At 43.1% G+C, this 22,157-nt stretch overlaps 1 protein-coding gene and 1 long non-coding RNA gene across 3 annotated transcripts; one reads left to right on the top strand and one right to left on the bottom strand.

The window, feature by feature from the left end:
* Positions 1–853: 853 nt before the first annotated feature.
* Positions 854–2,568, bottom strand: LOC122216330. Its single transcript, XR_006200833.1, has 3 exons — positions 2,485–2,568; positions 1,109–1,203; positions 854–995 (listed from the first exon to the last, which is right to left on the bottom strand). It is a non-coding gene; the product is annotated as an uncharacterized LOC122216330 (long non-coding RNA).
* Positions 2,569–4,821: 2,253 nt separating this feature from the next.
* On the top strand, positions 4,822–21,386 carry SLC20A1 (solute carrier family 20 member 1). Of its 2 annotated transcripts, none has more exons than XM_042933026.1 (11): positions 4,822–4,952; positions 5,479–6,092; positions 6,239–6,379; positions 6,567–6,652; positions 11,309–11,405; positions 13,847–13,966; positions 15,980–16,249; positions 16,371–16,929; positions 18,164–18,349; positions 19,335–19,419; positions 20,418–21,386. In XM_042933026.1, the coding sequence occupies exons 2-11, from the start codon at positions 5,747–5,749 to the stop codon at positions 20,571–20,573; spliced, it is 2,046 nt and encodes a 681-aa protein (XP_042788960.1). In that variant the 5' UTR covers positions 4,822–4,952; positions 5,479–5,746; the 3' UTR covers positions 20,574–21,386. The 2 variants fall into 2 exon arrangements, with proteins under 2 accessions (XP_042788960.1, XP_042788959.1); XM_042933025.1 differs by having other exon boundaries at positions 4,822–5,020.
* The last annotated feature ends 771 nt before the right edge of the window (positions 21,387–22,157 follow it).

The following is a 22,157-nucleotide window of genomic DNA, read 5'->3' as shown; positions in this document are numbered from 1 at the left end:
TCCCCTCCCACCCCTCCCTGTCTGCCACAGGATCTTCATTGTACACAGTTCCTAAGTTTCCAGCAAGTTGCCCTTCCTCCTTGCTTCCTGGGTAAGAGCTGAGAAATGTGGGCCTTGGAGACAATGGGAGACCCAGTTTAGGTCTCCAGAGAGGTCTTTCTGAACAAGTGTTCAAAAACACCGGGCTGTCCTAAAGCTGGCTCAAGGGAAAACCAGAGACTTCAGGACCATTTCAAACTCTAAGAACTGTCCTTCTGCCCCCTGTCTGGGTCCTAAGCCACATCACGCCCAAACATGTGAACTTAAAACCAAAGGAAAGAGACCAGGCGATGAGCAGTCAGGGAGGAACCACATAAAGTGTGGAGTGGGTGGCCCTGTCCCCCACTCCTTGGGTGGGCAGAGGAATGGACTGACCCATTTGCCTGATGCAACCAAAATCCAGCTCTTTATTGCTATGGGACACTGGCCTGAGACCAGTCTCAACCAGTGTCTCCACATCAGAGCTTGGCTTTCTGGGTGCTTGAAAGCACCCTCCCCATACATTCCCTCTTTGTCTGGAACTTTTCCTGGACCTGGTGAGGGCAGAGCTGTGGATACTTGGTGCCCGGTCCTATTTGATGGGAAGTGAGGAAATGTTTGAAGGCAGAGGCCAGCCACATCCACAGCAGGTAGGAAAGTGGAGGTGGTGATGGTGATGTGTGGTCCTTATCATTTATTATTAATTAATTAATTAATTCTGAACCTATTGCCTATAGGAATTGACTACAGGTGTGTGGAAGACAGACTTCCTTTCTTGAGAAGTCTCAAGAGAACAGATTTTTCAGGAACTCTGAGACATGGTCAGGCTACTTTATCAACTTTATTTTTGGAGAGACCATGTGCCCCTGACTTCCTGCCTCTTCTTGTGCTGGAGAAACTGGGGACAATCTTGGAGTCAGCTCTCCTAGATATGCCCTTTCTATTCCAACAGGGTTTGAGGAAGCTTAACATGCTGGCTGTAAAAGCAACAGAGTTAATAAAAATAAGAAAGAAAGAAGGGGGGAAGTAAATGTGTTAAGTGCAAACAACAGTTAACACCCTAGGGCATCATAGTTGCCTCTGCACTTACTGACAGCCGGAGAAAAGGCACCTACTGACTTGAAGTTTGTTAAGTGCTTCGCTCATTTAACTGTTGCTTCATTCTCTGGGCCTCAGTTTCTCAGCCTGCAAAACAAGGTGCATCAACCTAAAGTTTATTGAGAGTGTCGCATGATAGGATACAGAGCACCTGAAACAGTGCTTGGCAAGTTGTAAACCATCAGTCGCAATCACAGCAATTCCTACCTCATTCATGTGTAAGCATAACCAAGTGGGAGGGAGTTGTGGGTAGAGCGGAGGCAGTTTCCATTTATTCAAAGGCTCCTGCCTTCTTTTCCCTGCTCCATCCAAATCCTAATGGACAGCCTCTGAAATTGCCTTTGAACCTGGTCTTGTTCCACAATGTTCCCATTCCACTGCAGTTAGTCCCCTCCAAGCAGACTATTTCCGGGATGCTTACTTCATGCTCATTGAACAATGACCTCAGAAACATTTCCTTGACTGCAAGTCTCTCGGGCTCTGAAAGTGCAGAAGTGGTGTCGCGTCCTCCTCTTGTCCCATTTCTGCAGGCCTGCAGGGGGTGGTGGGTCTGCTTTCCCAGATCTCAAAAGCTTAGCCTCCACCAAGTGAGTGAGAGATGGAAACACCTCCAAGAAAACTCCAAACCTGCAGTGCCCAGGTTGGTGTTTAGCAGCATGTGGTAGGTTGTATTGCTTTGTGCTCTTTGAGGATGAGGATGGGTGGGGGACCCTTGGGTTTGTGAGCTTAGTGGGAGTAACTCTGATCTACCAAAGATCCTGTGGGCAGTCAGGGCCAGGGCCAGGGCCAGGCCTCCCACCACCAGGCCAGTGAGCCCACGATGTGTCCTCTGCTACACACTGCCCCTCCCCCTGTGGCAGAAGGTCCCAGGTTTTTGTGGCCCCTCATTTTCTTTGAGCAGTGGGAGAAGTGTGAAAAAGCTTGGCCCAGATGGCAGCTCTGACACCTCTCTCACACACACACACACACACACACACACACACACACACACACACACCAGGCCTTCAGCTAGTTTAAGAAGAACATGAATGCCGAGAGAGGACCATCCATGTGCGAGAACTTTAGAGGGGCTCTACATAACTTGAGGCCTCATAATGGCCCTGTAACAGTAGGGACTCTCAACATCTCCCCTTTACAGATGACGAAGGCAGAGAATTAATTTGCCCATGGTCACAGGACTAGTGAAGAGCAGAGCAAATAGTATGGCTTTACAGTCTGTTTAACCACTAGACCAAATGCTCTCTGCCCTCTTTCCCACGTCCAGCGATAAGGTCAGAACCAGTGCCATTTGTGTGTCAACTGGCGGTCCTCTTACCTCCTCTTTCCATTATCAAGGCACTGTAACTTCTCTCATAGGCAGAGCCTTACCTCTTCTCCCCTATGGGAGGATGAAGATTATCAGGACCAAGACAAGTCCAGGTCTCTAAGGGCCGTACTCCACTGATGCTCTCTGCTCTCTCCCCTGGTGAGGTGGCCAGGACCCACCCTAATCTCCCATCTCTCTCTTCTTATAGTCTGGTTGGCAGAGGCACTCTGTTGTCCTAAGGAAGGAGGATAGGACCAGCTTAAAGATGTTGGCAGAATTCATCTGTAATGACGAATTCTCTGAGTCTCTGCCCCAGGGCTCTACCATTCTCTGCAAGCCCATCCCAAAAGGCCTGGACTGTGCTCACTCACTCTGGCTGCCCCCCCCCCCCCCCCCCCCCCCCCCCCCCCGGCAAAGAGGTTGTCTAGCAAGTATTTGCCAACTTGAAGGGCTAAATACCACAGATGAGCAAAAGTACACCCATGGACAAAATGAAAACAAAACAACAACAACAAAAAAACCCCAAAACAAAAACACATACTGTGAAACAATTCCCTTACAAATAACTGCTTTGAAAATTGTTTTAAATTTCTATTATTTATTTTTTAAATTCAAGTACAATTGACATACAGTGTTACATTAGCTTCAGGTGTATGATGATTCAACAATTTAACACATTTACTCAGGGCTCATCATAAGTGTACTATTAATCCCCTTCACCTACTTCACACCCCCCCCCCAAATTATTGTTTTAAATGGCAGAACACTAAGCACCTTTAACAGATCAGTCCTTTTATTCAATTTTTTTTATAACCTTGAAATGAACTGAAGGTTGAGGGAGGAGTACATTTTAAGGTGCCAGAATTACATCAGAATTGCATTGTAGGGTCATTGCACCCGGACATGCAATTTTCTTTTTCAGACATGACCTTGGGACCAAGAGCTTTGTAACTCTGTAACTTTGTTACTCATAGAACTCCATCAGATGTTCGAGGTAGGTCAGAGGATACTCACATGTAGTTCAAGCCTCCATAGATGTCCCAGACATAGCAATGATTTACAGCATCTTTGTTTCTGCTATTCAGTGCCCTGCTGCTAGAGATGGCAAAAAGGTGGGGAGGGCTCCAGAACATTCTAAGCCTGTTAAGTATTTCTGGTGAAATTCTTCAATCTCACTACAACCCTGACAAGAAACCACGACTTTAATCTCCAGGCATGATTACTTTTGATCTTAAGCTGCACAACAGAATGCCCTCAAATGTGCACAGCAAATCTTATTAATGTCAAAACTACATTATATACCCTGTAGGAGACCAGAAATCAATTTTTATGTCAAAAGAATAGGAAAGCTTCGGGATGCAAAGAGAACATCCCCTTTTATCCTTTCCTACATCCTAAAACAGGCATTTTTACATTAAGACCAAACCGGAAATTAGAGTTCGGTGCCTACACAGCTCTGGTCTCATTCGCCCACGTTAACTCATTTAAATCCTGCCACAAGGTAGGTACTGACTGTTAACGTTTTACATTCGTGACGATGCAGTCTGAAAGATCTGGAATTTGCTCAAGGTGACACACTGCAGCAAGTAGAAGTCAGGATTTGAATCTGAAGCACTGTCCTTCCTCCCAGCGCCACAGCCGCCACGCAGAAAACACAGGTCCACTACAGGGAAATTAATGACCCACAGCCTTCCTGAGGCTCTGCGCTATAATCGGGGAGACAACCTGGTTCTCGTGACTCTCCACTCTTTCCGTTTTCTCCCAAGTGCATGACTGCGGGAGCAAAGCGACCACGTGAGCTTTCCCCCCCTCCCCCCCAGTGCCTGTCTGGCCAAGGGCAAGTCACAGGTGCGACAACGTGCCAAGACTGGATCCAGAGCCAGAGGGCTCGAGCTCCCCCGCAGCGTCACTGGACGGGCGGGAGGGAACTCGGCCAGGTGTGGCCTCTGGACGCGGCAGGTCATTAAATAAGCTGAAAAGAAGGCTTGAGAAGCGGTCAGCAATATGAAATGGGGCCCGCAAAAGGGAAACTAGGAATGACCTTGGTCGCCGCCCCTATAAGTCGGCCCGACGACCTCTGGCGGCACAGCTAGGGTCCCTTACGGCCTCCACCAGTAACTAACCCGAGCGGCGAGACGCTACACGGACGCTAGGGCGAGGCTGCAGAAAGGGGGTCGGCCCTCCCCACGTGGACAAGCTCCCCGCCGGGGGCGTGGCCGCGGGCGCGGGTCTGGCCAATGAGCGCCGCCGAAGGGCTCACCCGATTGGGCACGCCGGGCAGGCGTGGGCTGCACCACCCCGGGGGCGGGGCTCCGGAGCCTGGGCGATGCGCTGCGGGTCACGCGGGTCGCGGCGCCGGCTATAAGTGGCGGCCGGCGGCGTGTGCCGCCAGAGTGATGGCTGCCGGCGCGCGCTGCGTGCTTTCTCTTCTCTGCCGCTGAGGCGCCGCGGGTGCTTCATTGGGTGGGTCGCCAGCCCTGTCGATCCATCCCCGAGCCTCCGCCCCAGGCCGTCTGCTCACCGACCACAGGTGCGTGCGTCCGTGCCGCCGCCGCAGCCTGCGCGTCTGGTCTTCCGCTCGGCCCTTGGTTTCCTCTGGTGAGTGGTGGCGCCACCTTGGAAAGGCTTTCTTTCCCGGCGGGACCAGGCGCCGACGCCGTCGAGCGGGAGGCGGTCTGGTGGGCCGGCGTGGGCGGCGGACGGGGATTCTGGCTTCCTTACCGTCCGCCTCCCTCCCCCATCCCGCCCGCCCGCGGGCCTTTTTGGCGGTCCTCGGGCGGCGCGCGCGGGAACGGCCCTTTTCCGGTTTTCGCGGGGAGGGCGCGCGCGGGCCGGCGGCGGGCGGTGGGGGTGGGGGATTCCGGGCTGGGCGAGCGCTGACGAGGAGGTCCCCGGCGCCACGTGCCCACCACCTCGCGCGCCCCGCTCGGGGCCGGGGCCGGTGGGCTGCGGCCAGAGGACAAGGCCGGAGCCCCCAGCCTCGTGGGGCGCCGCAAGGGTTCCCCCAAGGGCGCGCTGCTATTGTTATTTTCTCTCCCCCCCCCCCCCCCCCCCAGGATGAACTTGCGTCCTTTCTCTTCTCCGCCATGGAATTCTCCTTGCTTTTAGCCCTCCAGAGCCAAAGAAACCCCAGACAACAGATGCTCATACGCAGCGTATAGCAGTAACTCCCCAGCTCGGTTTCTGTGCCGTAGTTTACAGTATTTAATTTTATATAATATATATTATTTATTATAGCATTTTTGATACCTCATATTCTGTTTACACATCTTGAAAGCCGCTCAGTAATTCTCTTACAATTAATAAAAACCACTAGTCTAGAGAATGGCATTTACCGGGGCAACGCTGACTACCAGTACTATTGCTGCTACTGCTGCTTCTGGTCCATTGATGGACTACCTATGGATGCTGATCCTGGGCTTCATTATTGCATTTGTCTTGGCATTCTCCGTGGGAGCCAATGATGTAGCAAATTCGTTTGGTACAGCTGTGGGCTCAGGTGTAGTGACCCTCAAGCAAGCCTGCATCCTAGCTAGTATTTTTGAAACCGTGGGCTCCGTCCTTCTGGGAGCCAAAGTGAGCGAAACAATCAGGAAGGGCTTGATCGACGTGGAGATGTACAACTCGACCCAACAGCTGTTGATGGCCGGCTCTGTCAGTGCTATGTTTGGTAAGTTCTTTTTATGTATTGCCCCTTGGTGGCGGGTGAGCAAGCGGGTGGTTCCATACTTGGGCTCTCCCTTTCAGGTTTTCTTCTTCGGAAGGCACTGCATTCCTGAGAATTTTGCCACTTAATAAAACTTGCCTGTGTTTCAGGTTCTGCTGTGTGGCAACTAGTGGCTTCGTTTTTGAAGCTTCCCATTTCTGGAACCCATTGTATTGTTGGTGCAACCATCGGTTTCTCCCTCGTGGCAAAGGGGCAGGAGGGTGTCAAGTGGTCTGAACTGATAAAAATTGGTATGTTTAATTTTAAATGGCTTTTTAATTTTTATTCTTGTCATGTGCTACCATGGCGTTATATGACATAAATGGTGTAAAATGGAGGGATGGAAAGTTTTGAAGATGGAATACTAAAACTTAAAGTGTTTTTTGGTTCCTGATTTTCATCAGTTGACGTTTTTCTTTTTAATGTGTTCTGTTCCAGTGATGTCTTGGTTCATCTCTCCACTGCTTTCTGGTATTATGTCTGGAATTTTATTCTTCCTTGTTCGTGCGTTCATCCTCCGTAAGGTAATCTTTCTCTCCCCTCTTTTATGACCTTTGGTGGGTCACACTCAATGGTATTCAGACTGCTAGCCTTCTTGTAGATGTGATTAGTGTGGCCTTGGAAAGTTAAAAAATACGTCTGTGTTCGGTACACCTCTTGTATGTTGCTGAGCTCTCTGAAAAAGTCAAGTTTTCGATAGCCCAGAATGCATTCAGGAAGGAAAAATTGAATGAATATATGGTGTGCCAAGAAATAGAGGAGAAGCTGGGAATGAAAAAATAAGGAAATTTATTCAGGGTGATTTTGTACAGGTGTTTGTAGATTACTGTTTTCTCTAAATCAACAACATATATGGACCATTTTGACTTATTATTTTTGTTTTTGGACCATTTTGACTTATGAGCTTGGGGTTCGTAAGTCGTAATGTGTCTTGACATAATGTTTTTTTAGTCAACAGTTAAATTGAGTAGTTTGGGTTTCCACGCAGTTAACTTTTGTCGTGCTGATTAGCATAACCAGGTTATAAGCTTCAGGATGGGGACTCTATATTTCACAGTGACTTGACTCTAATTTCCCAGATGGGGTAAAAAGAGCCCGTAAAGGTGTTTTTTGTTTTTTCCCTTGGCCCTCAAAAAAAAAAAAAAAAAAAAAAATTCCAGACAGTCATTTAATTTCCTGTCCAGTTGAAAATCCCTTTTGAGGGACCCAATAGCATTTCTTTTATCAAGAAGTCTGATGCTGGCTCCAAAATAAATGTAGACGACAAGGGATGTTGTCACTGGACTGAATTACTTGGTAAGAATAAATGCATTTTTCTGAGGAAACAAAGTTGTCCTTTTTCTGAGGTGAATGGCTCTTAACGGCCCATTGTAAGTTTGTAAAATGCTCCTAAACTGTAGACATCTGAGTGAAGAGAGATAGGTAGCTTAGTCCCAAGGGGTAAGAATATATTCAGACCCACTTGTTCGGTCTAGTTGTAAGCTTTTGTAGGGAAGGGTTTGCGCCTTTGTAGAAACACTATGGTAAATTGATTCATTAATTGTTCTTTCCTATGGCCTGAGTCTGCCAGAATATAGCAGTTGAATACTTGGAAAATTGAAATATTTATAGATTGGTTAGAATTTGAGAGTAAATAGTTCATTGTTACTACTGATGGACTTGAAGTTTGATACCGTTTTATTTAGCAAGCAGATTTGATGAGCTACCCGCCGGATCCCCAGAATTGTTGTAGCATATGATAGATAACATGATGCTTAGGTTCGAGGCTTACTGGTAGTCACAGATCAGATTTTTCAGTATTTTTATTAGAGCCATATAGATTACTCCATACCAGAGAACAAGGAGAATACATAGGATCCTGTATTATGGATTCCTGCTTTATGAAACTTTACACTGGGTCTTTGTTGATTATTTATTGGGAAGCAGATTGTTCTGATTCTGGAGAGGCTTTGTATGTCTCAAGATAAAACTTGTCTTCTTTCTTGGAGGGGAAATGGTGGTGCTCTGAGGTGCAAAGAGGGATTTTTAGGTGTTCAGTATCTCTCATTTGAGAACTGCATGGCAGGTATTTTTCTACCCACAGTTGAGAGCTGGAGTTAAATATATTCCCTTTGTAACAATATATTCTTTATGTAGGTATGAGGATGAGAGCATGATCAAGAATGATTGGAATAGTGTTTAGCAGTATTGACTTTGAGGACTTTTTTTTTTTTTTTACCTCCAAACTCCCCTGTCCTCCCTGTGACCCATCATAGTCTTGTGTCCAATCTGCTAATGAGTTTTTGGGTGATGAATGTGAATAGTTGTGGTTACTGTTCGATTTTAAATCTCAAAACATCCTTATGCTGGTAACCTTTGGGGGTACTGGCTGTTAAAGTCTGAATATTTGACCATTAAGCTGCTTTTCAACTTAAGATTCTGTTTTGGAAATTAACATTAAAATTGCTTTTTTAAAATTTTCTGTTTTCTGATGTCTGTGCCAAGGGTGTTGGGTAGTCTAGTAGGAAAATCCAGAGTGGAGATGAGGTACTTCTCCTTAAAGGCTAGGGGCAATAAAGGAATGGGGGAAAAGGGAAAGTTATCCTATTATTTAAATGCTAGTCAGAGAAAAATGGGTCTTTGAGCAGTCTCCCTTTTGTTAGGAATCACATTAAATCTAGGACATCTTTTCAAACTCAGAGGAGCCTTTTTCTTTAGAGGCTTATCAGAACATCCAGTATGTAAACAATGAACTATTCTGGTTGGGGATGGGGAGTTACCAAGACTCCCCCCGCCCCCCTTCCCATCTCACATGACTGGATGATGAGATATTTACATTATTTCCAGATAAAGTTCCAAGTGTGTAGTTAGATGGGTCATACAGTAATACAAATCTTATAAAGTTGTTAGCCTTGGTTATCTCTTGCGAGTGACTGAGACGAGTCTGGAGGGAGTAAAAGTTCCTAGATTTATGAACTTTGCCTTTTTTTAAAAGATGGTGAGCTTGTATTTCATAATAAACCACAAGTATCATTCATTTACTACCTTCCCTGCTACTAAATACTGGTTACCTCAGGGAATACATAATTGGACTGTACAGAAAAATAAAACCCAGAAAAATAAAATAAAACCTATTATTTCTCAACTCTAATTAGTTTGATTTGATACCATATTACCAAATTGTATTTGAAAATCTGTTAAGAGAAGTCCCTACATAATGTTTATAGATCTCTAATGGGTTTTGATTTTGGGGGGATCTTATGAATTGATAGCTTATTGATTGCCCTTGGAGTGTGTCCCACACTGTTGAGTTATTCCAGGATGCTGAATAGTTCTAGGTATAGGCTATCATTTTTATTTTGGCTATTTCTCTATATGTAGCACGTATTTATTTGTGTATTTATTGATGTGTTTATATATATTTAAAGTATGGATAGGGAAGCTAAAATTAACTTTTTTTTTTAAGTTTTTGAATTTTTTTTAATCTTTATTTATTTTTGAGACAGACAGAGTGCGAGTGGGGGAGGAACAGAGAGAGGGAGACACAGAATCTGAAGTAGGCTTCAGGCTCTGAGCTGTCAGCACAGAGCCCAGCACAGAGCCCAGTGCGGGGCTCGAACTCACAAACTGTGAGGTCATGACCTGAGCTGAAGTCGGACCCTTAACTGACTGAGCCACCCAGGTGCCCCTAAAATTAACTTTAAAAAAAAAATATTTTGAGAGAGAGAGTGGGAGAGAGGGGCAGAGAGAGTGAGAGACCAATCCCAAGCAGGCTCACAACGGAGCCCAACTTGTGGCTTGATTTCAACACCGGTAGGATCACGACCTGACCGGAGCCATATCAAAAGTCCTGACGCTTCACCAGCTGAACCACCCAGGCACCTCATGGGAAGCTAAAATTCAAAGTGTTTTTCAGTGAGGGCCCATCTCTACTGATTTTGAATGGCATCTTTCCTTTCTCTTCTGTTGTGTTTGTCTTCAGCCACTACCTCCCTCTTCCCAACTGTTGATTATCCTAGTTAGAAGCTTTAGAAGCACTTTGGATCTTTCTCTTCTTTCCCAAGATTTTCTTTTGGATTGCTATCCAGACAGCATTAAACCTTTAGGATAACATCTTCATAGTTTAGCCTTCCCATATATTCAAGTTTGTGTTCTCTTTAAGTGTTTGACCTGGGTGTTTTCCTGTAGAATTAATACACATTTGTTCTAAGTGGAGCTCTTTTTATTTCCAGTCACACTGGCCTCTTTGCAATTCCTGAGTTTTTTGCCTCAGGGTTTTTACACTTGCTGATATCTCTGTCTGCAATATTCTGTGTTGTCCCCCCCCCCCCCCCGCCCCCCTTATGTATGTACATGGCTTGTTGACTTACCAGGTTTGTGTCTTTGTTCCACTGATAATTCCCAGTGTGTTCTGCCTTCCATCACTGCCTCTTCCTTACCCTTCTTTATTTTCTTCATAGCATTTATTGCTACTTTACGTTATTCTGTATTAGAATGTAAATGTTAGTTCTCTGAGGGCAGGAACTTTCTCATTCACTCCCATATTTTAGTGCCCAGGATTGTGTTTGGTACAGTCTGTTGAATGAGGAGGTAACTTAGTGTACAATTGATTTTTATCTTAGCTCTTTGGTAAGTCATTAATAGTGGTGTATTTGTTAATGTCTAGATAAGATTGTTGTTGCAGGTAATTCTGCATGTTTTGATTTTAAGAAATCTTTGCAGGCATGGTGAGAAATGTCCTGACATCTCATAGTCTATTTCTTGATATCCTTTACAAATGTATAGTACATCTCAGGTGTATGCTCGGATTTACATCTGGACAGTCAGGTACCTTAGGACGCTGGGTGTTGAAACATTATTTGAGACATTACCAGTCACTGGTGTAGGTGACTTTGTTAGAAATAGCACCCCCCCACCCCCCCCAAAAAAAACCTAAAACAAACACAAATTTAAATTCAGGTAGATGTAAAAGATGAGATCAGCCTTGGTAAGGAGACTTTCAGGAGCAAGGCCAACTGGGCTTTTCCTACTACTATGGATACCATTAACTGGCCTTATGTAATTCCTGAACCTGCCCTTTTACAAAGTTCTATGGAAATGAGTTAACTTAACCCCCCCCCCTTTTTTTAAATTTAAGTTCAAGTTAGTTAACATAATTTTATAACACCTTTCAAGATACTGATCTTGATAATCTTTTTTAGACAGATCCCGTTCCTAATGGTTTGCGAGCTTTGCCAGTTTTCTATGCCTGCACAGTTGGAATAAACCTCTTTTCCATCATGTATACTGGAGCACCTTGTAAGTACATATCAAAATATTTAAATGTGAATTTAACGTTGTTTATAAGACTTGCATTAAATGCCCAATTTACCCCTTTTTGCTTTACAGGGCTGAAATCTCCTAGAAGGTGGCTGGCCTGCGCCCATTTCAGAAGGCTGCAGGCTAGTGTATGCTGAGTTAACCTAGATAGTTTTTCAACCAAAGAGACCTGCTCAGATTCTAAATCACTACAGACCTTTACTCTTTATAGTCTTCACAGGATCCACCGATAATATGATCTTCTCCCTCCCTTTCTCCTTTCTGTGCTAAAAATAACTGGAATTGATACCTCAACTGCTGAAGAGTAATTAGTTATATTTGGTCTTCAATAATCAGTCATTTAGGACTGGTTTGCTGGATATTCTCTTTTTTCTCTCCCAAATGGAGCTACTTTTGTTTCTAAGCACTAAATTTACTTCCCTGAATCTGCTTGAATGAGAAGAGTTGGGATGTTTAAACACCTGATCTAAGTGCACTTGGAAGAAGAAATTCATGCAGCTAAGAGGAAAAATAATTTGTGAGGATATAAAGATTGGGATGATTACTTTTATTTTGGGACTAAGGCAAAGCATGGATAAAAATATGATCCGTGTTCAATTTAGCAACTGAAAAAGATTACTAACTTGTAACTTGACAGTACCTGCTTTTTATCAGTTCAGGTTCGCTCTCTAGGGTCTTTTGACTTGATGGTCAGGCGAGTGGCTTTTGATCTTTTAACTGTGACCCACTGGAAAAAATACACTGTACGTTGCTGCCCAAGACATATGTGCACGTAGAGACAGAGAGGGAAAGAAAACTAGAATAGTATTTAGAAGCTACTTACCCTTACTATGTGCTGTGTCCTCATGTTTTCAGATACTTCTCTTTAGCTTTTTTTTAATGCTCATTGGAGCCCACTAAATTGGTTTCTGATTAATGGATTGTAAATTGGTTCTTAAACTTCACTGAAGTAGTAAGTCACTGGCCAAAAATGGAATTAGCTAAGTATTTTTAACCTTGTCTTTATTCTTGGAATAATTAGGGAAGAAAATGGACAACTTTATGAGAATATTGATCTTACTTAGGGGATACCAGACTCCTCACCAAATGGTACAGGCAAAGAAAAGCTTGCATGCTACATTTCCAATTATGTTTTAAATTGAGTTCTTCATGCTAAACTAAAGTCTCCTGTGACACTCTAAGCACAGATGTTTTATCTGGTAGCAGCAAAGGTCATAGTTCAGTGAAATTAGAAACTTAAACTTGCAATCATTTTTGAAAAAGGAACTTGGGATATTTTTGTTCTGTTCTTTGTGGATCATTTACAAGAAAAATTTCCCTTTCTCATTTCCCCTTTTGGCTTGGAACATAGATTTAAACTGTGATAGAGATTAATTAAGCTTCATGTATATTTTAGTTTGTGTGACTACATGGTCAGAATTGATAGGAATTAAAATGGAAAGATTTGTAGTCACTATAGAACTTTAGTTTTGAAGGGACCACGGTTACATCTGATTTTTAAATATTAATCATTGGGGGGCAATAGATTTTCCATTTTATAGGTAATCTATTCCTATCAGAATAAAGCAAAAGAACTGCAGGTAGCCAAGCTATTTGTGGATGAACTACAGATCATTATAACATCTTACAGGCTTAAATAGAATTCTGTAGTGCTTTGCTTCTGTCCTTAGTATAGGCTAGTGGCTTGAAGCCTATTGGCAGTTAAGGGGTAAGCACATGAGGACTGATATTAATGATCCCAAAGCCATGTGAAAAGTAGGCATGTCTCTAAGATATGCCTTGTTAATGAAATTACCACTAAACTATTTTTGTGAAAGATGGTCCTTTGAACTATCCTTATCTTTTGATAGATAATATTCCGGTTTTCTGTATCTTAGTTTGATAATGTATCCTAAGAGATAATCTTATTAAAGGTTTTTGCTGGAGGTTAGTACAATGGATTCAATTAACTTCCACAGAAAATTTTATCAGTATGACAAATGTGATTCTTAGGGTCCCTTTTTTAACATTAAAATCTGTATGTGCAAACATAATGTGTGGCAGCTACCATGTGGAGGCTAGGGAGTGGAATGCTTCCTTTTTTTCATAGCTAGTTGCAGATCCTCAGAGTATAGTAATCCTTATCTTCTAAACAAAGAAAGGGAAAAAAGCTAGTTTTTGAAGGAACTTGGGGGACTTGAATCCAGTAGGTGTGGAGAGTGGGCCAGAGGTGGAGGTGTGGGTTTCAGATGACCATTGGATTTTTCTCCTGAATTTGTGTAGTCAGTACAATAAACCCTGTGGACCTAAGGCTGGCAGCAGTTGTAAAGGGTGATGGGCTGGCTTGGGGGGAACCCCAGAGTCCCCCCGAGGAGGGTTTACACGTTGTTGCAGGGGGCTGTCGCCCTGGGGTTTTCAAGATGCACCATTTTATCTCCTAGTGCTGGGCTTTGACAAACTTCCTCTGTGGGGCACCATCCTCATCTCGGTGGGATGTGCAGTTTTCTGTGCCCTTATCGTCTGGTTCTTTGTATGTCCCAGGATGAAGAGAAAAATTGAACGTAAGTAACAAATTGTAGCAGATTGTTTTAACTAGCAATGTGTCTGTTAACTTCTCGTGTACAAAAACTCACTATTTGGGTAGATTGGTGAAGTCACACATTTAAATGAGATTTCAAAATATGGGTTTATTGTTCTAAACTAGGTTTTTAAATTTTTATTTATTAATTTTTTTTTGAGAGAGAGAGACTAGGTTTTTAAATTTTTTTTATTTTGAGAGAGAGAGCGCGTGCAAGTGGGCGAAGGGAAGCAGAGAGGGAGAATCCCAAGCAGTCTGACACTGGGCTTGATGCACGGCTTGAACTCACAGACTGCGAGATCATGACTTGAGTGGAAGTTGGACGCTTAATTGGCTTAGCCAGTCAGGTGCCCCTGCCCAAACTGTTTTTATTGACTTGAAATGACCTGAGACCTAGTTATAAGAGATTTTTTTTTTTTTTTTTACGTTTATTTTTGAGACAGAGAGAGACAAAGCATGAACAGGGGGAGGGTCAGAGAGAGAGGGAGACACAGAATCCGAAACAGGCTCCAGGCTCTGAGCTATCAGCACAGAGCCCGATGTAGGGCTCGAACTCACGGACTGTGAGATCATGACCTGAGCCGAAGTCGGTCGCCCAACTGACTGAGCCACCCAGGCGCCCTTAGTTATAAGAGATTTTTGACATATGCTAGGGGCAAACTGGGCCTTTAATGTAATTTTTTTTTTTTTTTTTTTTTTTACCGTACATCAGTTGCTGGTGACAGAAATATATAGAGATGTAGCTTACATTAATTGGGAAGTGTGAGGATATCTTAATATAAAATAAGGAGTAAATACAAAATATTTTCAAGAAACATTTATCTGAACTACTTCTGTGTGTAATTTCAGATTTGGGCCTGTAAAGCTAAGTCACATATTTATATCTGACTTTAGATTTCGTTAATTCTCAGAATTATAGCACAGATTCTAGAGGTAGACATTTTCCAGTGTTAATGTGAAGGAATCATTTAGATCATTACTATCACACGGTAGTAGAGTATAATTAAATACAATAAATTTTGGTTAGCATCAGTCTTATTTAAACCTTGTATTCATTTCCTTACTGGCTGAGAGCTTTTAAAGTAATCTCAGCCCTTTCTATCTGCAAATGCTTGGTTAGTGATTTCAAGTTTGTTGTTCGGAAGTGGACGGATGCACAGACTGCAGAGGCCTTAGGAAGAGTGCTGCGTCATGCAGCTGCACTGAGACGCCTCTGAGAGGCTCTGGTCTTTGCTAGTCTGGTTGTGCTGAGCGGACAGTGGGAACGAGGCTTGCACCACTTTCTGACCTCGTTTTTCCCCCAGTCTGGGAGAAGATGATACAAGTCTTGATAATGTTTTATGTCCTAGTCTGTAGCCTAGTTGTGATGCCTGAATGAACATGTAAACATACTATACTGGGCATCGGTAGGATGGGCAGAAAATAAATATTCCTGTGTAGTCATGGCATTTAGAACCATAAGGTAGAACCATAAGGCACATCTCTGTTTCAGGAGGTGGGAATTCAAGTTGTCATCTTTAGTTGCCTGCATTGAGCTCTGTTGCTTTACTTGAGCTCCTGGACTGAAATTTGGGGGCATTCCTTTTTTAAGAAGAACATAAACTAGATGCAGTCTAAACTTTCAGTCTGTCAGCCTCATGCTTTGAGGTATCTTTCACCTCAGAATGGGTCAGCAGGGAACTAAGAATGGTTTTTACCCTTGTAAAACAACAATCTTTGTCTTGTGAAGGACAGGAATACACAACAGAGCCCACAAAGCCTAAAAAAATATTTTACGGTCTGGCCCTTTACTGAAAAAGCTTGTGACCCCTGAAGCATTGCTATATCTTTGCAAAGGAAAGATAGGAGATATGGCAAATGAAGTAGACAGGAATATTATCCAGAATTTTCATTGAAATATATTTTTGAGTTGGATTTTTTTGAGGTGGGGGGAAAGGGGAGATGGGGAACAAGTTAGTTTGGTCAAAACCAAACAAAAATCCCCCGTTTTTTCTAGGAGAAATAAAGTCTAGTCCTTCTGAAAGCCCCTTAATGGAAAAAAAGAATAGCTTGAAAGAAGACCATGAAGAAACAAAGTTGTCTGTCAGTGATATTGAAACCAGGAGTCCCGTTTCTGAGGTAGGATCTGCCACTGTGCCCCTCCGGGCTGTGGTGGAGGAGAGAACAGTCTCATTCAAACTTGGAGACTTGGAGGAGGCTCCAGAGCGAGAGAGGCTTCCCAGTGTGGACCTGAAAGAGGAAACCAGCATAGACAGCGCCATGAATGGTGAGTGGTTTCTTCAGTGGGGAAAATAAGAGTTTTACTTTGTTACCTGTACTGGTGAGGGGGCTCACTGTTTGGATCTGATGGTCTTTGTATTTAATGTGACTGTTTTGGTCTTGGCCAGGAGCAGTTCAGTTGCCTAATGGGAACCTTGTTCAGTTCAATCAAGCCGTCAGTAACCAGATGAACTCCAGTGGCCACTATCAGTATCATACCGTGCATAAAGATTCTGGCTTATACAAAGAGCTGCTGCATAAATTACATCTTGCCAAGGTGGGAGACTGCATGGGAGACTCTGGCGACAAACCCTTGAGGCGCAATAATAGCTATACTTCCTACACCATGGCAATTTGTGGCATGCCTCTGGATTCATTCCGTGCCAAAGAAGGTGAACAGAAAGGTGAAGAAATGGAGAAGCTGACATGGCCTAACGCGGAGAGCAAGAAGCGAATTCGAATGGATAGTTACACCAGTTACTGCAATGCTGTGTCTGATATTCACTCGGCATCTGAGATGGACATGAGTGTCAAGGCAGAGATGGGTCTGGGTGACAGAAAAGGAAGTAGCAGCTCTCTAGAAGAATGGTATGACCAGGATAAACCGGAGGTATCTCTCCTCTTCCAGTTCCTGCAGATCCTGACAGCCTGCTTTGGGTCATTTGCCCATGGTGGAAATGATGTCAGGTCAGTTGACTTGGAATCTCAGCCTCACGCTTTCTTTTCTTTTTTTTTTTTAAGTTTGTTTATTTAAAAAAAATTTTTTTTACATTTATTTATTTTTGAGAGACAGAGACAGAGCATGAGCAGGGAAGGGGCAGAGAGAGAGGGAGACACAGAATCAGAAGCAGGTTCCAGCCTCCGAGCTGTCAGCACAGAGCCCGACGCAGGGCTCGAACCCACGAACCATGAGATCATGACCTGAGCTGAAGTCGGACGCTCAACCGACTGAGCCACCCAGGCACCCCTATTTATTTATTTTGGAAGCGAGTACAAGCAGGGGAGGGCCCGGGAGAGGGAGAATCCCAAGCAGGCTTCTCCTGGCCAGTGTGCAGAGCCTGACATGGGACTAGAACTCAGGAACCATAAGATCATGACCTGAGCCAAAGCAAGAGTCAGACACTTAAGGGTGCCTGGGTGGCTGAGTTGGTTAAGCGTCTGACTTTGGCTCAGGTCATGATCTCACAGTTTGTGAGTTTCAGCCCCACGTTGGGCTCTGTGCTCATGGCTCAGAGCCTGGAGCCTGCTTCGGATTCTGGGTCTCCCTCTCTGCCCCTCCCTGCTTGAGCTCTGTCTTTCAAAAATAAAAACGTTTAAAAATTTTTAATTAAAAAAGAGTTGAACACTTAACCTACTGAGCCACCCAAGTACCCCCCACCACACTTTCTATTTTTATATCACGTTATCCCTTTTATAAGGCTCTGCTTGTGGTTGTGCTGCTCATACCACCCCGTGGGACACTAAATAGTCTAGAAAGGATGAGGTCAGAGGAGTTATTGACTTATTAAACAGGCAGTACAATTTTTTTCTTTAGAGAGATTACAAAGAATGGTCTTGTCTATTGAGATAGGATCCAGTTCTTTGATAGTAAATTCTCTGAGTGTAAGATGAAAAACTTAATCACTGTCCCTAAGGAATGAATTTGTTAGTTGTTAGCCTTAGTCTTGTGGTTTGTAAACTGGCCATTGGAACCTGCGTTTTTTTTAGGCTACCTATTGGAAGATAGGCCACCAAATGCATGGGATTCTTCTGAGAGCAGCTTTTATTTTCTTCTGCTGTGTATGTTGGGGTTTCATTTATTTCTTTTGGATGAGCTTGCCAGCTTTGCTTTGAATAATCTAGTAGGTCATTTAGCAAACTGGATCTTGCGAAATTCTAGTTCTGCCTGAAAAATCATCTTCATCCTCTTTTTTTCTTTCAGCAATGCCATCGGTCCTCTGGTTGCTTTATATCTGGTTTATGACACAGGAGATGTTTCTTCAAAAGTGGCAACACCGATATGGCTTCTGCTCTATGGTGGAGTTGGTATTTGTATTGGTCTGTGGGTTTGGGGAAGGAGAGTTATCCAGACCATGGGGAAAGATCTGACACCGATCACACCTTCTAGGTAAGTTGGCAAAGCAGGTCTTAGAAAGATTAATGCTCATTTTCTTAAGGTTCATAGTACTGTGTAGTGTTACCACACAACTCTTCATCTAAAGTAACCCAAGCTTATATAAGTTCCTGATGTTACTCTCATTGTGTGAACTTGTAGGTTTTATATACTGTCTGGCCCTTAAACATAATTTTGGTCAAATATTAATTTCCAGTGGTTTCTTAACAGTACAGCTTTTCTGAGAAAGGTGTGTGTGGAGTGAATAACTATACAGTTTGTCTTTACTTGGGAGCTGAGACTGATTATTAAATTCTTCAAAATAAAAGTGCAAACTTTAATAACGAGCTTCCAGAAAACCTTAAAACCTCAAAACATTAGAGAAGAGGGAAGAGAACCTGATATATTTACTTAAATTTTTTTTTAATGTTTATTTATTTTTGAGACACAGAGAGAGCATGAACAGGGGAGGGTCAGAGAGAGGGAGACACAGAATCCGAAGCAGGCTCTAGGCTCTGAGCTGTCAGCACAGAGCCCAATGCGGGGTTTGAAATCACGGACTGTGAGATCATGACCGGAGCCGAAGTTGGATGCTTAATCAACTGAGCCACCCAGGCGCCTAAACCTGATTTATTTATTAATTTTTTTTAGTGTTTTATTTGAGTGTGAGAGTGTGAACGGGGGAGGAACAGAGAGAGGGGGAACAAAAGATCCAAAGTGGGCTCTGTGCTGGCACAGCACGCCTGATGTGGGGCTTGAAGTCACAAACTGTGAGATCACAACCTGAGCCGATGTCAGACACTCAACCAACTGAGCTACCCAGGTGCCCCGAGAGCCTGATTTAAAGTATATTTCAGGAGCTATAGCGAATTAAAGATTGTTAGTGAAGGTTTTGTCACCGAGTATCAGAGCATAGTAAGATTGTGTTAACTTTGAGATAATGTTAGCTTATTAAAATATCAGTTTCTATTCTTGACAACTAATCTTTCTATGTTTACAGTGGCTTCAGTATTGAACTGGCATCTGCCCTCACTGTGGTAATTGCATCAAATATTGGTCTTCCCATCAGTACAACGCATTGTAAAGTAAGTAAACATATTGTGTCTGTTGAATGGCTCTAATAATATGGAGAGAGTTTTTAAGTGTGAAACTGTGGTTTAGAAAGTTTTATACAGTTGGAGTCTTGAAGAGTTCACAAGTTCAGGACGAGACTGTAAGAATGTAAAGGCTTATTACATTTTACAATTTTTGGGTCTAGTATGCTTATTTAAGCAAATGATGTAGGTTTTCCCCAAATGATGCAAAAGCCCTTTTTGTATTGGTTAGCAAGTCTGTGAGGCTTATTGGACATTGAAGGGCAGTTTATTTATGGAAAGAATATATTCAGAGACTCTCTGAATTGAAGTATGAAGAAACTTGTTGAATTCAGACTTTGCGTGATGGCCATGCATTAACTGTGGGAAGAGGAAGAAACTGGCTTCCTTAAGGCAATTTAAGTTGGTTGATCTTAAAAAGATGGAGTCTGTCAGTTATCCTTTTTCTTCCAGGATATCTCTAGGTCACTGGCTATGAGGTCTAATATCTGCCTCCCTCTGAAATGATATTTGGAAAACCTAAAACTTAAAATAACTTATTAAAGTAGTTCAATATATTTTTTTAAGTTTATTTATTTGGGGGGTGGGGACAGAATCCCAAGCAGGCTCTGCGCTGCAACTCACGAACTGCAGGATCATGACCTGAGGCTGAGATTGAGTCGGACGCTTAACCAGCTGAGCCACCCAGGCACCCCAAGTGGTTCAATATTAAAGTAGTTCATTAAAGTAGTTGATTAAATTCCAGTAGCTCAGAAGAGAAAAAGGAAGTGTTCTCCTATTTTACCCCAATTGGCACAGACTTAATGATTGGATTTTTATATTGTTTTTGTCTTCTTATTAGTAATCTTCTTAATACAAACCATCTTTGATGGAATCAGTCTCATCCAGCAGTCTGGGGCTCCTTATCTACATAAATAAGGTCATGTGTCTATTACCAAAATGCCATTGGCCTTTACTAATCAGTTTCCTTGATTCCCTTTCTCTGCTAGGTGGGTTCTGTTGTATCTGTTGGCTGGCTCCGATCCAAAAAGGCTGTTGATTGGCGACTCTTCCGCAACATTTTTATGGCCTGGTTTGTTACAGTCCCCATTTCTGGCGTTATCAGTGCTGCTATTATGGCAGTCTTCAAATATGTCATCCTCTGAGCGTGAAGCTGTTTGAGATTAAAATTCCTGTCAATGTTTGGGGCCACCTTACACATTCCTGCTCCTTTGAAGAATGATCACAGTGTTACAGAAGACCGGCAAGAGTCTTTTTAAAGTTTGGGAGCTGTGGGAGGGAAGTGTTACTTGTGCTATAATTGCTTTTGTGCTAAATATGACTTGTCTCAAAATTAGCTATGTAAAATAGCCAGGTTTCCACTGGTTCCTATTAAGGTCCCTTTTCCTTCTGGGCTGTGAATTCCTGTACATAATTCTCTACTTTTTGTATCAGGCTTCAATTCCATTATGTTTTAATGTTGTCTCTGAAGATAACTTGTGATTTTTTTTTTTTTTTTTTTTTTTTAAACCATTCAGAGCCATTTGACACAGTGTGCTCTGCTTTGGTGGTTTCACCAGCTTCTGCCCTAACATGCACAGGGACTTAACAACAGAAACATAACTGAAGCTTCCCTTGTAGTCTCTTAGAGAAATAGAGCCGTTTGTACTCTGCCCTCCTGTCCGGTAGTGGCAGGTTCCATTGGCATATGTGGGAACTTCTTATAGGGACGAGGTTCTTTGGACACGGTGAAGATTTAAGTTAGTAGTAACTTCTTTGCAAGCAATTCATTGACTATTATTGCTAAAAAGAAGTAGGAAGAAAAAGCCTTCTGGCAGTTGTGGTTATTTAAGATTTCTGGCAGTGTGGGATGGATGAATGAAGTGGAATATGAACTTTGGGCAAGTAAAATGGGACAGCCTTCCATGTTCATCTGTCTACCTCTTAACTGAATAAAAAAGCCTACAGTTTTTAGAAAATTTTGTTCTCATGGTTTTTGTTCATATTTGAAGCATCTGGGCTCCAAATCAGTTAGCCCTATGCCATTCTTAGCAGAGTGTGGATATCTTAAATGAGAACTACCGACCAACTTAAACTTCCCCACTCCTCCCTGTTAAGTTTCTCGGGATCCCAGAATATACATGACATAACTCCATAGGCACTGTTTAACTATTTGACATTTTTCCTTTTTTTTCCTCCTTTTTTTTTTTTTTTTTAAAGGTTATTTATTTGTTTTGGCTGGGGGGGGGGTCGTTTGCAAGTGCATGTGGGGGGAGGGGCAGAGAGAATCCTAAGCAGGCTCTGGGCTGTCAGCACAGAGCCTGACACGAGGCTCAAACTCCTAAACTGAGATCATGACCTGAGCCAAAATCAAGAGTGGGTCACTTAACCTACTGAGCCACCCAGGTGCCCCATTTTTCCTTTCAATAGCACAACCTAGACACTTCGATGCTAGCATGTATAAATCTACTCATTGTTTTCCTGTTTGGATGGACTATTTTACCAAATATTTATTCCTAGCTTTGCTATTATGAAGGATGCTAAGACAGATGGGGGGGTGTGGTGTGTAGCTCAGCTTATTTAAAAATTCTCTCTGTTCTTGAGTCTTGACCCTTTTACCCTTGGTCAGAACTGTTAGTGAAAAGTGCATTGCTTTGCAAACTAGGTAGATAGTTACTGTCCTGAGAGTTAAGTTTTAGGAGGATGCTTTTGAGAAGCTACACTGTACCAGATGAAGTTATGCCTGCTTG

The sequence above is a fragment of the Panthera leo genome, chromosome A3 (genome assembly GCF_018350215.1).
Source record: "Panthera leo isolate Ple1 chromosome A3, P.leo_Ple1_pat1.1, whole genome shotgun sequence".
Classification (NCBI taxonomy): domain Eukaryota; kingdom Metazoa; phylum Chordata; class Mammalia; order Carnivora; family Felidae; genus Panthera; species Panthera leo.
Note: the sequence above shows the minus strand (reverse complement) of the source record. Positions and strands in the feature narration are given on the sequence as shown.

What these genes read in the sequence shown, in the direction of transcription:
- SLC20A1 (XM_042933026.1), top strand. Translation starts at nt 5,747, where the DNA reads ATGGCATTTACCGGGGCAACGCTGACTACCAGTACTATTGCTGCTACT. An exon ending in CTCTGTCAGTGCTATGTTTG is followed by an intron (nt 6,093 to 6,238) that starts GTAAGTTCTTTT and finishes CCTGTGTTTCAG; the next exon opens with GTTCTGCTGTGTGGCAACTA. An exon ending in GATGAAGAGAAAAATTGAAC is followed by an intron (nt 13,967 to 15,979) that starts GTAAGTAACAAA and finishes CGTTTTTTCTAG; the next exon opens with GAGAAATAAAGTCTAGTCCT.